Consider the following 14,259-nt stretch of genomic DNA (forward strand, 5'->3'; position numbering starts at 1 on the left):
TGCTGCTGCTGCTGTGGGTATTTCAACTGCATTCAAAACGGTGAGGGCACAAGAGCAAAAGTTATCCTCCAATATCTTCTTTAATGAGCTTCGAAGATGCGAACACACACACACAGGATGGAGGACATGCCAACGAGCGAGGCTGTAAACACGGCGCGGATGAATTCAGACTTTTCAACTCCCAATGTGACTGAAGCTCTCTATTTGTGAAGGACCCTCACAGCATTACAACCACAATTTGTTCGTCTTTCGTGCCGTTAATATTCATTTAAATAATCCATAAGACATGCAGCTCACTGGAATGTTAACAGGCCTATTGGTATGTAATAAAAGCCATGCTATGCAGACAAACTAATTAAACGCGATTGTGCAAACCATTACAGCATTTTAATGATAGAACATTTTTGTATTGAAAACCATTCACGAAGGAAAAAAAAGTGCAAATATTTTGAATCACCTGAAGTTATACGAGTATCAGCACCTTAAGAATGCATGACATTGAATAATAAAAATGCCAATTATTTTGTCAGAACGGCCTCGCTGAGTCTTTAAGTCTTTTTTTCAGAAGGATCCTGTATTAGAAAGCTTTGCCAATTCATTACCGAGTGTATTGTATGTGGCAGAAACCCGCTATGCATGCACGGGGCTGACAACACTGCCATCTCCAAACCCTCTCGTAGCCTCAACCCGACAGCACCTGGCAAACCTTTGTAGTTACTCATTCGGGTAACAACCAGACGAAATCCAACTTCGCTTCTGAGATGAAACACGATGGGGTACATTGAGTAATTTTTTTTATGATATGCTCATCTTCACAGCAGCAAGGTGATAAACTGTTGAGTGATAACATGACCTAGATAACCATGTTTCTTATTCTTCCTCATTGTAATCTTCCCGTTTCCACCGCCTACCGATAATCACCGTAACCTCATTACAGCATCGCAAGATCAAAGCATCAGGCTGTGCTGATACTTAAAAGGGATTTTATTACATCAGGCTACACTAAATGTCTGTATTTCAATTGGAAAGTCGGTCGGATTTAACGCCAATACGATTACAGTAAGACAACATTTAGTGTGTACCTACATTTGTTCGGCTTGGCGGCTAAATCCTGGCTAAATAGTAAATATAATTTTTACATATTCAGAAACCAAACCATGCAATATTGCACTTATTTACCTGTATTTAAACATGTCTCACGTAGGCTATGATACGCTTTATACAGCAGCCCCATTGAGTGTTCCTGCAGCTAAAAACACAACGTTTATTCCAGTTAGCACCCATTAAAATGTCATCCGTAATTATTTTAAATATATATTTCCCACAATTCCCTGTTCATTCCTTTGGATGTACACATAACCGTGCATGCTTGTGATATCCAAGTGACCTCAACACACACACACACACAGCACGTCCACACCACTTAGTGGCAAACAGCGGTTGTTGTGACATCTGAAGCGGTACTGGGTCTCTTCTGTTATTTGATATTTTCTTTGAACCATTCTAAGTGACTTTACCGAAAGACCCAACGAGGATCAACCCAGCCTTAAATGAATACCTCGCGAGGTGTGTACACAAAGACTGGGGAGACAAAGGCGGCCGGGGACTGGCCACACCACCACATGAGTCCTACTGGCCTACATAGGCACTCACTCAGAGCATTGTCCTCCTAACAATCTATGGAGGCTATACAGAGAAATATTTTTCTTGTTTATGTATATTACAAGTACATGCATGTGAAATTCATGTGTGTGTATCCAATGCTGTATGTCGTTGCATGTGCGTGTATAGAATCAAGAGGTTTAACAATGTCTCAGTGGTGTCAAGTGTATAGGTGTGCAAGTCATGCGAGTCTCGAGTGTGCAGTACCCATACACTGATCAATCGCGCTACGTATGCCGATGACCTGCTCACGGCTGCCTCCTCGAAGGAATTGGAGGCTGCTGCTGCTGCTGCTGCTCTGAGAGCTGGAGCTTGCCACACAAATGTGGGGGGATTACAATCAGTCCCAACAAAGCACCCGCACGAGTAGTTTACAATCCATCCACATCAAGTGTCGGTGAGAGGGCGACATCGCTGGACCACGAGTGGCGTTGTGCAAATGGCCACTTGCAGTTTGGCAGCAGTGGTCTCACTCCCAATAATTACAGAAAGAAGAGTTCTCTTTTCATCGGCTGTGTCACGCTACACGGAAGCTACCTGGCGCCTGTTGCTCCACACAAAAATTAAGGTCTCTCCGCCACAATCAAAGCCACCTCTTCTCTACGCTTGTGAAACGACACTCCGGTATAGGCGTGTCGTTGACGATCGGCCTCTGCGGAGAAATATCACGAATTGATGCCTCCCCTCCAGCGATGGAAGGTGAAGAAGGAGTGAAGCTCACAACGAGAAGAGCACTGGGTGGCTAAAACAAAGCAAGGTGGCACATTGGGGAGGGGAGAGGCGGTGCATCTGCCGGTCATCTCCAAGTGAACCGGTAACCTGTGCCTGTTCCACAACCTGCCACCATGCCTTTGACACTTCACGTGGCTCAATCTTGATTTGAAGCTTTCGTGACTGTCTGATGACGACCGCTTGTGTTGCGATCGAAACGTCGTGATTTGTTTTATTTTATTTCTAACTACGTGACTTTACCGAAAGAACCAGAGTACTTCACGTGGCCTCAAAGTGCACCTAGCCTGGCATAAGCCCTGTCGTGATATCACCATGACTTAGTGAGGAATATTAGCTGTTGTTGTGTGTGTGTGTGAATGTAAACAGGAAATAGCGGCGTAGTGTTGAGCGTACTGCACTAAGAACGCGCCAGACCTGAGTTTAATGACCAACCATGTCTTCAATGAGTGCCAGTCATCTGAACTTCCCAGCTCGAATCGGCCTCTAATGAGACATACAATTGTGCGTAAACATCTACACTGGCCTTAATAGTTGTACGCTATGAGCACGAGTCCCAACAGTCTGTATGGCGATAGGGCGATCTTTCCGTCGTGTAAACAAGTTTGGCTTATCAGAGTGTTGAGGTTATGTTACGTCCATGCGGGTGTTGTTGTGTGCGCTTGTGGGGAATTGAGGCCGAGTGGTTAGTCAACTGCACTTTGAACCTGAATACTGGGCCCGATTCCTAGCCATGAGTAACATTCATAGCGAGTGATATGTAAAACGGCCTCCCTTAGGATGACTCAGCATTATATGTGTACCAGGTGGATTGTGTAAACATCAGCACTGGGAAAACAAAGGCGGTCGTGCTTGGTTATGGACACGCCACCCACTCCCTAAGCTATGCTATCCTTTCAGAAACGTTAACGAGCAGCAACTTAACCCACTGTGATAATCCCGTAATGTGTGTATGTCACGGGTCGCGGTAGTGCAGTGGTTAGCGCGCTGCCCTACGAAACCCGCGTTCGATTCCCGCTCACACCTGACCACCCGTGATGATTATCTGAACCAGTATTGAGCGTTTGCTAGTTCGACTCGGCCTCAAATGAGTACCTGGTGAGGTGTGTAAACATCGCCACTGGGGAGAAAAAGGCGGTCGGGCGTGGTGCTGACCACCCACTCCTTCGTGTGCCGTGCTGGCCTTTATAGGTGCTCGCTAACAGCACTTGCCTCCAAAGTCTGCTAAGCCTATACGGGGGGTAGAGGACTTCGTGTATCTCATGTATGTCAAGTGTGTGGATATCGTTTGTATCTTTCTATTCGTGTGTTTCGAACTGAGACGTTTATCATGGTGTGTCTTTGTAATGTCATGTCCATGTGTGCAATTCATGTGTATGTCTTCCTGTGCCCCTGTGTGTATATATATAGGTTATATGAGGGGGGGGGGGTCTATTTTTAGGAGTCTTTGTATGTGTGGCTCTATGCAAAACCGAGAGGTCAGTGTTTAGTTTGTTGTCCTTCCCCCGCACCTCCGATTCGCACGGTTGGCTACGTACGGTGCGAAAGAAGTTCAACGTACACACGGCACACGTAACGGTCTCATCGTTGCTCTTGCCCGGATCGCTTTGACCGGCCTCGCCACGGGACAAACGGCGCACGTGGCCCCGATCCCAAAAACAAACTTACACCGCCGCGGCCGTGCGGTCCGCGTCGCCGGCCAGGGCGGCCCGCGGCTGCCCCCCCTCCACCTGCTTGACCGGAGAACGGCCGCCGTTGGCTCTGCGTCGCGCCAACCGCGAGCGGGCCGGTGGCGAGAGGCGCATGGAGTGCAGCTGACTGGCGAGGGGCCGGCAATCCTCCGTGGCCGGGGCGAACTCCGCGGCCGCGGCGAACTCCGCGATGTCCACCAGCGCCGCCCCTTCCTCCCCGTGCCCGTGCTCGTCCTTCTGCGAGATCTGCCGCTTGAACGCCACGGCCTCCGCTGCAAACTGCGTGAGGCCGGTGACGCTGCTCTTCCTGCGGGGAGGCGCAGCGCCACGGGTGGAGTCGGACACTCGACTATGATGTGCCGGATAGATGGAGCGACTCGTTGATTCAGTTGAGAGTTTGTATCAGTGGGACCTTTTTTACAGTATCTATATTTATGAAAAATAAGAAGAGGTTTTACCCTTTTTGCCAATAAAACAGGTGCTCAAACATTTTGCAAGGCATCAAGTCTGCATTAACCACACATACTTGTGGCAAAACATGCAAACAAACATGCTCCGTTTAACACGTAGGAGGCTTTCGCAACCAACATCATCCATAAGAGGTTTTTTTTGGGGTTAGATCGTGTAAATATATAAATGTGTCGTTAAACCCACCACCACCTGACACAGCCAACTAGTAAGGGTTGTCACGTAAACAGAAAGTGGCCAATTCGTCACGAGTACAGCACTAACCGGTGTGTTGGAGAGCCAAGCCACAACATTTACAATCTGAGTACGACGTTGCGCCAGTAATTACAACCAGCCTCATCAGGCGATAGCCAGATTTGTGGAGAAGTCCACCTGTTTCGTTCCTTATTTAGAGGCGTAGAAGTCGTGACCACACACTTCTGCGTTCTTGCGCAAAGTGTGGTGTGGGGGGGGACCTTTTTGCCTTTTGGCGTTCTCTGGTCTGACACTGGTGAGACTAGGCCATACAAAATGTAGGCCAATCCGTTTCAAAGACAATGCATAATATATTATCAGAGCATCTTTGTTTGCATGTTCACCACAAGTACTCTGTATGGTTAATGTGGACCTGATTCATTGCAAAAGGTTTCTATTTGGTGTTTGAACATCTTAACACAACTCCTGTTTTATTTCCAGGAAGGGTAAAACCTATTCTTATTTTTGTTCGAACAGTTTTGCATTGACACGAGCAGTTTTTTACTTTGGCAGACATTGAGTAGGACACAAACCATTATACATAATCAAGGAAGCACACAGAACAAACACTGACTTGACCAAATTGCACTTAAGGTCATGCGATGGTTGATGATCCTTGCTTACCGTTGTAGCAGCTGCGGCGTTAACAACGTGTTCTCGAGGGCATTCTGCAACAACAACCAAACCACACCAAACCCAGGGTTACTGGAACAGCGGTGGCCGGCTGCTCTCTGCTGGTGGAAACGGATCAAGGCGTCAATGTTCTGCCCTTTGCTGTGCGCTGCAGCCAACTCTCATCTGGTGGGTAAGGATGGTCTGCATACAAAATATGGGTAATGTAAATATAGGTTGAAATTTAAAAAAATACCCGAGTCACCGTTTAGCTATGTAGAATGGGGGTGTGAACGTTGAATGTGTCATCCGTTTGTAATGTTTTTCAAAGTTATCAATTTACTTGCCCACATGTTTGGGCACTGAGTCACCGACGCATTTTGTCAGTATGTTGAACTTCTTTCGCACCAGCCAACCGTGATAGTTATCGAAGGAGATCGCGTCGCTATTCATTAAACCATTGTGCAGAGAAAGATGAAAATAAGCACAGTTAATCTGCAACTGGGGTAATCCGCCCACAGATTTTATATAAAGAGTTCACTTAATAATGTACCACTGACTTCATCACACGAAAACTAGGGGTGTAACAGTGCATTCATTCATTGACGATTCTTACACTCACCATACACGTATCGAATCGCACGGATGAGAATTGATTACAACTATACTGTACTGTATTTCATCCAAATGTTGTGTGAGCGTGCACTTGCTTTAGGGTGATCCGTGAACCCACTCTAGGCACTACGATGCACACTAATTTAACATTTAGACTTTCACGACCAAATACTATCATTCATAATTAGTTTCTTTTGGGTTAGATCAGGGGTGGGGAACGTCTGGCTCGCGGGCCGTATAAGGCCCGCAAAATCATTTGGTGTGGCCCTGCCATGGCAACTGCAGGCGGGACTCGAAATTCAATAAATCTCGGAGCAAACCTGGAAAAGCAGTTGCGAGTAGCAACATCATCAATACCGGCTAACATCACACGCCTCACCAAAGAGAAGCAGTTCCAGCCATCACATTAGGGGCGAGTTAATTAAATTTTTCACCAAACATAACAGGCTAATTTTGAAGTTGATAATTGTGTATGGCCCGCAAATGATGTTATAAATATCCAAATGGCCCTTGGCAGAAACAAGGTTTCCCACCCCTGCGTTAGATCATGTAGACATCGTGTCATTTTTTTTTTTACTATAACCACCACCCAACAGCCGATCAATTAAGTTGTCGCGTGGACAAATGTGCCAATTGACTTGGTTATTGGTTATTCAGAAAACCATCGTAATGTTGAAAATCAAAGATGGATGTAATATCCCGCAAAACGTCGGGGGGAAAAAACATTTGTCAAAAAAATGTAGCTCGCTATTCCACATTCTGCTTTGTTTAAAAAACAAAACAATAGTAATATTTGCCCACGTAACAACTTGATTTGATTGGCTCTGTCGGGTGTTGGAGGGTTACAGTAGACAAGAATGCAATTATACCGACACGACCTAATCCAAAATTAATTACGAATCAATGCACAACGCTGTTTTTGTCTTCCTTGAATCGATGACTCCCGAAATGTGACAATTCACTGAACCGGGACATTTCCTGCTTTCACAACTACAAATATGCTGCCCTCTCCTGGCGATTAAAAAAACACCTGTTAATTAATCGTTGCCATAAGGCTGGGTCACACCAGCCTTTACTGCAGTAGGCAAGGTAAAATCTTTCTTAGGCACATCGATATGTTGGTGTTAAATATAATATCGGTATAATGGCACATTGGTATATGATACATTACCCTGCTATGAGATATGGATCAGAAACATGCACAGTGACAAAGAAAATGGGACAAAAGCGAAACATTCTGAAAAAAAAATCGTCAAGCGCACGCTTTAAATTACAACAAGGAGCAGAACACCACATGGGTCAAAGAACATATGCAAGTTATAAACATCAAATTGATTGTTAATTAAATTAAGTGGTTGGCATGAGGCAAGACACATCGCCAGAGAGGATGATGGCCAGCGGTTGTTTCTCTCGACCGGGTGGCAGCCAAAGGAACAGGCCCTAGAAAACATCCGCCATGGAGACGGATCAATGAAATGAGCTCATGTATAGAGGTGCAAGGCAGCAGTGGATTTAACATGGCTGAAGATGATACCAGTTGGCAAAATAATTAGCCTTTTGTGAAAGGAGGCCAATTGGCTGAAAAGGACATTCCTTTTTCTACCAGTGACAAGAATAAACCCTGTTATGAATGAATGAACCACTGTGTTCATTTTGAAAATGCGATGGAGCAGGAATTTTATACCGAAATAATTGGAATGATCATAGGACCACAATCTGTCGCGGCGATTTCACCATTTTCTGCCTCGGCGTTAATTCGTTACTTGTGTTCGATAATCATCTTCAGCGTCGCGACTGCACACAGCGCAACATTCAGCAACGCGCAACATTAAAGCCGAGTTGCGCAGTTCACAAACATGCATGCAAACAAAGTAATTTTTTCCCCTCTACAAAATCTTACATTGTGCCCACAATCCATTCCTGGAACATCCAGATTGAATTAGATACATTTAGGCATTTTAATGCCCCTGTGAAGCTAAACAACAAATCTTATGGACAGCTTTTGTTTATAGCGAAAAAAATCCCAGCCAGACAGCTTAACGGACAGCTTACACAGAGCCTTCTCAAAGCACCGCTCCCACGAGGTTTACCACCTGTGAGTGACAGTAAAACCAGGGCATACCGTGGGAAGACGAATATCTCACAGCGCAAGAAGAGGGGAGGAGAGCTACATGTAAATGCATTGTCTCGAGTGGTTGATTTTTAAGTAACTGATTAAAAAAAAGTAAACTTTTTTTACGCCCCAGAAAAATCCCAGCACAACCAGGAGGGCTGCCACCCATACAGGTGGCAATCCAAGGTCCCAAATGCCAGCCTCCAGTCCCTTAGCAGGTACTGATACAAGTGTAAAACAAGCTGGTAAGCCAGCCCATTAAGAAAGCTTCCAGTTTATTGGAGTATTTATCTGTACAATTGTCTGCAGTGGAACGCACGAGTGCAAAACAAAGACAAAGATCCCCCATATAGCCTTAATAGACTGTAGGGGCAAGTGCTGTTAGCGAGCACCTATGAAGGCCGGAATGGTACACGAGGGGGTGGGTGTGGCCAGCACCATGCCCGACCGCCTTTGTCTCCCCAGTGGCGATGTTTACACACCGCACCAGGTACTCATTTGAGGCTGAGTCGACCTAGGGGAGGCCCAGGACCGGTTCAGATAATCGTCACCGGTGATGGCCGGGAGCAGGAATCGAACCCGGGTCACCAGGTTCATAGCGCAGCGCGCTAACTGCTTCACCACCGCTCCCCACAAGTGCACACACATGCTGTGTGCGCACATTAGCCTCATGTAGTTATACCTATGTGCTTGTCCCCCAGCGCACATACACTAATTGTGCTAAAGCTTGTTTTATGGTGTTTGCAATCTTTCCCAAAAACTAAACAGATCTGGGCATTGGTGTTGGTCAGTTGTGTGGTAAGTTTCATAGCGGTTGCTTAAGGGGTTTTCCATTTTTTATGAACTTGATAAATGTCTTGCAGCTCCTTTTGCAATCATCACAAAGAACTTAGGTATTGCTAGCTATGGATTTCCATGGCAAAATGATACACATTTATTACTGAATTGATGTCTTCATCGAGCATTGTATTGATACAGGGTTGTATTTTCTTCATATTATTCCACTCACTGGTCCATATAATTAAAATACCCATGGCATCAATAGAGAAAGGTTCAGTGTTATTTGTCAGGGCTTGGGAAGGAGCTATAGCACCTCCTAAATTACTCTCGAGAAGACATCGTTTGTTTGACTTGGAACATGTATCTACAAACTGGCACGTGGTTACAATCACAGGGTGTCCATGAAAGTGTGATGTATTATATCTATCATCATAATCATTAGCCACGATCGAACCTCTGCTGGATGGAGGCCTCCCCAAGCCGTCATCATCTCTTACGGTCATGCGACAAAACAATCCATCAAGCACCTACTCACGAGGGTAGCTGCCTGCCCAGGTGCGTTTTCTCTCCTTTGGCTGCCATATGAGGAATTTGTCTTAACATAATCCTTTCCCTCCAATTAGCACGGTTGGCTACGTTCGGTGCAAAATAAATTCAACATACTGTATATACATTAATGTAAAGTGTAAATCAAAACAATCTGAATGGCTGAAGTGACCTTCAACAGCACATAAGCAGAAGCAATTGAAACATTCCCACCTGAGCAGTTGGCAAAAACATCCGAGACTCACAAATCTTAATGCAATATATGTCGACATGCCCGAGTGGCAATTTGGAGAGTTGGATGGTTGGAGTGGATGTGGCTCATATGATAAAATATTCATCCTACCAAGTGTTTGTGGTTTGATCATCGTAGCTCAAACTGCTGTCTAATTCTTGATAATGGATGATGTCTTCATGAACACGCCGTACTGTATTTACCACCAGTGTAGAATAATTGAACAAACAGACTACGTGATATGCCCTTCGCTGTGCACAGAATATTTGTTTTAAAATGCGATATTGTTTGCAGGCCACACACCACGTCGGTGCCAACACGCACTGGCAGGGTGCTGGAAGGAAGCTCGCCACCGTATTACATTGCAGGAGGACAAAGCCTGACCCAATCCATTCGGTCAAAGGGCTAAACAAACATGTGTCGAATCTTGACTTAAAGCTTTCGTGACTGCAGGAATTCATATTCTTTGCATCTTTCGGTAAAGTCACGTAGATAGGTTCAAATAATTTTTTTTTTAAATAACAAACTATCTACGTGACTTTACCGAAAGACTAAAAGGCAGCCCCAGTTGTGGCCACCCCACAAGCCCTCGGGGTAAAGTGTGCATGAAAGTGACGCTCGGCAAACGTGGATGTTCTGCCGTGCGAGCGTTTGGGCTGCTTGGGCATGAATGACGGATACGCGAGTCGGTGTGAACCAGCAGAAACAAACCGATGCTCTTACGCGCCTCTGAATGCGGGGAATAATATTTTGAAGAAATGTACAACATTAACACCTCCCATTTTATTTTCCTGGGAGTAATTTTCATTATTTGTAGATTGGAAAATATGGAGACATATTTCGTGTGCAATTTTTGTAACACGAATAATACCTCTCTCAGTTTATTTTTTCCAATTCGTAATTTGCTCTTTTTTTAGGTTGACACAGATGGAATTTAAATACCGCATTTTTGTTTTAATATAGTTTAAGCATTGGTTAAAATAATTTATAGCGAGGTGATGTATAATGCTAAATATATTGTTCCGTTTCCCAAAGTTGTATATTTTAACAAGCCATAACCTCGCACTGTTTAACTGTACCCATCATCAGCCATCATCTATCCACTGCTGGATGAAGACAACCCCAAGTTGCCACCATCTTTCACGGCCCTCCATTTTACATTTATCTTTGAAACGTACTTATACAATTTCACCCCCTGGTGTAATTTTTTCTCGATGTAATATTTAGCTCAGCTCAACCTCTTCAAGAGACCTCTCTGAACATGAACCTCGCCTGCTTACAACTTAACGCACGATTAAAGGGCCGAAGAAAAAAATACAAATTCTAAGTGAGAACGCGCGAGCGCAACGCACGTCCGGAGACCGTGCTCACCTGCTCCCTCTCTCGCACGTGGCGGCCGACGCACGTGAGAGTTGTCGGTGTGTGCGTGTAATGGCCTCACCCCTCTCAGCCAGGGATGATCCAGCACCTGCGCTGCACTCAGCCTCTGTTTGGCGTTGCGCACCAGCAGCTTGGAGATCAAGTCCTTGGCATGGACTGACACGCCCGCCCAGTCCTTCTCCGGGAACTCGTAGTGACCCTCCTGGATCCGTGCAAATAGCATTTTCTGCAAGGGAAGACATGGGCAGTGACAGTGATGACATGCCAAGTCACCGTGAATGCATCAAAACTTTTCAGATGTTGGAAATCAAGCAGGGTTAAACCTGATTGGTACCGAGATATGGACTGCAAGGTGGCCAGAAGATGCCAGTAAGGCAATGGACACTTGAATCTGTTTCCTCCCACACAAACATTCAAAGTCATTGTCCTGCTAAGATAGTCTTAGGACTCAGCGAGGCTCTCCTGGATATGCTAATGGCATTATGAGTTTGTTGAGTTTAGGCCTAAATTTACTTAAATTTGTGTCCGAGGACACGAGTAATTTTGTGATTGTCTTGTCAGGTCTTGGAAAATAAGCAGGACTAAGGAAGCCAGATTGCTACTTGGATGGAATATTACTGTGGCTCAATTTAACGAATTACAGAACCACATTGACAGATGTACCAGAACTATATCTTTTTTTATGTTTCCGAATGATTATTATTTTTGCCAAAAAATACCTTATGTTGAGACACCGATTGAGAATGTTAAATATTACAAGTGAACAATATTTAAAAAAATAGCACACACTAAGTATGCATTTAAATTGTATGAAAAAATATTGATCATATTATTTTTTTTAAACAGCTTAACCCACAATCTTCACTCAAGTAGCTTCCGGCCAAAGGAAGCCCGTTCATAACCAGCACGTGCCGGCGTGTGGTTTCCAACTAAACAAACCCTCGTTTTATGCCAAAACAAACGTGAATAAAAGCACGTACAGCGGCAACCGCCGTACACACGCGCACCTGGCAAGGCGAGCAGGGCTGCCCGCTGTCCCAGCCACACTTCCCACCGCAGTTGCCCACGAAGGGAGGGTAACCGCTGAGCAGGATGTACGTGATGACGCCCAGGCTCCAGAGGTCGCAGCGTTTGTCGTAGAAGGAAGCCTCCTCCTCGTTAAAGGCTTCGACCACCTCGGGGGCCATGTACTCGGCGGAGCCGCACTGCTCGCAACGCCAACGACAACGCACGCAGCTGCTGTCGAGAGCGTCCCAGTGACCTCATCTCAAGCGTCAAATTATGTTCCCAAAATGTCAAAGCAGTGAGCTAGCTTATCAAGCGTGCAGGACGGTGCAACTGCCCTGTATGTATGTATTATGTTGAACTTCTTTCGCGCCGTACATAGCCGACCGCGCTAATCGGAGGTGCCCTGTGGCCCACTCGCAACAAAAAGGGGGTGGGGGGGAAAAGGGACAAGGGGTCCCCCCCTCCCGTTAATTCTTCGCACGAGGGCCCATGTCAAGCGTGCAACACCGCCGCTTTAGAGCGAGGTGGCCCCCGGTGGCTCAAGAGGCTAATACCATATGAGAACGCTAAGCCACACTGCCAACATTAGTGATTAAAACTGGGTTGTCAAGTGAAGGAAGTTGATGGTCTCAACCCTGAGACTAATAACTGCATGAAAATCCCCCAATGAGTTTATTTTTCCACTTAATTTGTCGAATTTCAGCTAAGATATATGTTTGTGTATATATTTTTTAGAATCGAATAAACACACCTATGGGGAATCACTTCAGAAGCAGATCTATGATGTAATTTTCCCTGGCCATTCGCTGACACAAGGTGGTGTACTCTTAGCTTATGACACATTTTTAATGGAGATGTCAATGTCTCATGCCCAGAGCATACATTGTATTTGGAGAAACTAAACAAAAAAATCTTCTTGGTTCTTTCGGTGACTTTACCGAAAGAACCAAGAAGATGAATCCCTGCAGTCACGAAAGCTTTAAATCCAAATTTAAACAAAAAAACTTTCCAAAGTTAAAATATACTCCTGCTGAAACAGACCGAGAGTGGTGTTCATATAAAATTGAGTCCTGAGCCTGGAATGGAAATTCCACTATTCTATGACAGGGACTAGTATTTGTATAGTATATCCGACTGCACCACAGATAGTCCTCATTTTATAGACTTGGAGAGACGGTGGGGTAATTTGACACCTGAAATGGATTTGAACTCACAACTTTACAACTGCTGAGTTTGACACTCTCCTACATCTTAACTATGAAGTAAAAACGACCAAATGTAATTGTGTATATTTTTTAGTCTTAAAAATATCTGACAACAATAATTAGTCATATCAACATTTTAAAGGCTCCATCCAGTAATCCAGTAAACAATGCTGATGAAAACTCACAACAATAATTATGCAAGTAATCCTACACCCTCACTTAATACAGTATAACAAAAAGAAGAGCATATAAAGTAATAGTACCCCACCTACACAGCCTCAAATAAACAGCGTGTCTGTAGTAATCGCTCGAGGGCTCGATTTCTCACGGAATATTTTCCGGCAGAGTGGAAGACTATTTGTCGGCGGCATGTGTGCTCATAGCCATGGCGGTGGCTCGAGGTGTACTGGATCTGGGAGACCGGTTTCGAAAATATTTTCTGAGTTTCCGACCCGTTACAGACCCAGCTGAAATTATGCCGCGCGTGCGTGCGCGCGTGTGTGTCTTTGTGTGTGTTTCTTTGTGTGTGCGTGTGCACAGTAGGGGGTACAGGTGGTGCATCAGCCAGTCATCTCAGTCATCTCAGTTAGTCGACCCGTGGCACCTGGGTCTGCCCCGTGACCTCCTGCCAGCGGGCTTTTGACACTTCACGTGGCCGCAAGGTGCGCATGGCCTGGCACAAGCGTCGTGGTGACGTCACCACCACTTAGTGGCGAATGGCGGTTGTTGTTGTGTGTGTGTGCGTGTGCGCGTGTGTGACACACGGTGCGAGTGAGCTGGCTACCGGTGTGGCCAGCTCTGGTGTGGAGATGGGCGTGCTGCCGACCGGCACTCCGCTGCCAAGATCAAAGTCACAAATCCGCACTGGGGTCACCTGCACAGGTGACACATCACCCACCGAGTCATCGCGTGTCACCATCACGGGCGTGTCACCACCGCCGCCCAAATCTGCGTGTTACACGTATTTCTGTATACTTGTCCAGA

At 45.5% G+C, this 14,259-nt stretch overlaps 1 protein-coding gene across 1 annotated transcript in view; it reads right to left on the reverse strand.

Moving 5' to 3' along the window:
* Positions 1-66: 66 nt before the first annotated feature.
* LOC133344157 (MAP kinase-interacting serine/threonine-protein kinase 1-like) overlaps positions 67-14,259 on the reverse strand; it is a 31,703-nt gene continuing 17,510 nt past the window's right edge. The window contains exons 10-14 of the mRNA XM_061554161.1: positions 14,060-14,149; positions 12,070-12,267; positions 11,124-11,288; positions 5,409-5,452; positions 67-4,389 (exon numbers count right to left, since the gene is read on the reverse strand). Of these exons, the coding sequence (XP_061410145.1) occupies positions 4,056-4,389; positions 5,409-5,452; positions 11,124-11,288; positions 12,070-12,267; positions 14,060-14,149 (831 nt within the window). The 3' untranslated portion in view covers positions 67-4,055. The remainder of the gene's footprint in view (positions 4,390-5,408; positions 5,453-11,123; positions 11,289-12,069; positions 12,268-14,059; positions 14,150-14,259) is intronic.

Source organism: Lethenteron reissneri, chromosome 19 (genome assembly GCF_015708825.2).
Source record: "Lethenteron reissneri isolate LAM-NWPU_2019-01 chromosome 19, ASM1570882v1, whole genome shotgun sequence".
Lineage (NCBI taxonomy): Eukaryota > Metazoa > Chordata > Hyperoartia > Petromyzontiformes > Petromyzontidae > Lethenteron > Lethenteron reissneri.